Genomic DNA, 1,115 nt, shown 5'->3' with positions numbered 1-1,115 from the left:
AAAAAAAAAAAAGAAAAGCAGAGGAGTGGCAGATTTCAATCAACTGATTTGACTGAAGCAATTGTTGACTGACTCTAATTTATGAAAATGAAGGAGGCTTGACTAATCTATCCATTAAAGTTGACGGAAAATGTAAAAACAAAAACCAAAACCAACGTAACACAGTAGATAATGACCATTATGAACTAAAACATCATACCTGGTTACACTAATCGAAATTATGCATGCTTGACTGTCAAGCAAGTAAATACCTGATGACAAGATGAAGAGCCATTGCTCTCGTTGTAGTCTGTACCCTGACAGCAGGAATGCGAGCTCCACTGCGGACAACAAGCCCGGGCCAGAGGAAGGAGGAGTGGGATGGGGAGAGACACCTCTTCAAATCTGAACCCTAAGATTCCTACTGGAACCTAAGAGGATGCAAAGACTGACCTACATGGAACAGTAGTCTCATTCTTACCGTTAATAACTGGTGTGTAAACCACAATCCCAACCAAGTTTGGGTCGGATACAGTTGTGTCCAGAATGAGGCCACCAATGCTGAAAAATATAAAATTATATAATTTGGAGAGTAAAAAAAAGAGAAATGGACGACCTGAAGTTCTTCTTTAGAGGAAGATACACCTACTTTTAAAAATGAAATGTTTAGGTACTTTAAGAGTAAAAATACAAGACGTTCTAAGTAAAAGTATCAATGAGTAAAAGTATCAATGTTAATAGCAAAACGTTGAAAATGCAACATGACAAACTGTAGCCCCATATTTAATGGCTTTGTGATCTCCTATGCTACTTGTAAGACACAACAACGCATGTCTTTTAAATGTATTAAAAGGTCTAGAAAGGCATACACGAAATCCTTAACTGTGCTATTCGCTCTCCTTGTAAGAAACTCATCTCTTCTTCTGGAAGCCTTTGGGGTTTCATGCTGATGAGCTGATCTCGCTCACTGTGCCAGGCACACAGGGCGCCTTTTCAGTCAGGCCCCGTGGGTTTTAGTTCTGGGAAACGTACCTGTACGGTTTGATCATTTTCACTCCCTCTCATCTGTCCCCCACTGTCCACCTCTTCACTTTTTGTTCTACTTTCCAGGAGAGTGCCTCGATTTTATCTTCCAA

At 40.1% G+C, this 1,115-nt stretch overlaps 1 protein-coding gene across 2 annotated transcripts in view; it reads right to left on the bottom strand.

Moving 5' to 3' along the window:
• SLC41A2 (solute carrier family 41 member 2) overlaps positions 1-1,115 on the bottom strand; it is a 153,743-nt gene that overhangs the window by 77,080 nt on the left and 75,548 nt on the right. For both annotated transcript variants that reach the window (XM_045292162.1, XM_004700338.4), the window contains exon 8: positions 461-540. In XM_045292162.1, coding sequence (XP_045148097.1) covers positions 461-540 — 80 coding nt within the window. The remainder of the gene's footprint in view (positions 1-460; positions 541-1,115) is intronic.

Source organism: Echinops telfairi, unplaced genomic scaffold (assembly GCF_000313985.2).
Source record: "Echinops telfairi isolate 266 unplaced genomic scaffold, ASM31398v2 ScPeMD7_2;HRSCAF=8, whole genome shotgun sequence".
NCBI lineage: Eukaryota > Metazoa > Chordata > Mammalia > Afrosoricida > Tenrecidae > Echinops > Echinops telfairi.
This window is presented reverse-complemented; position numbering and strand designations above follow the sequence as displayed.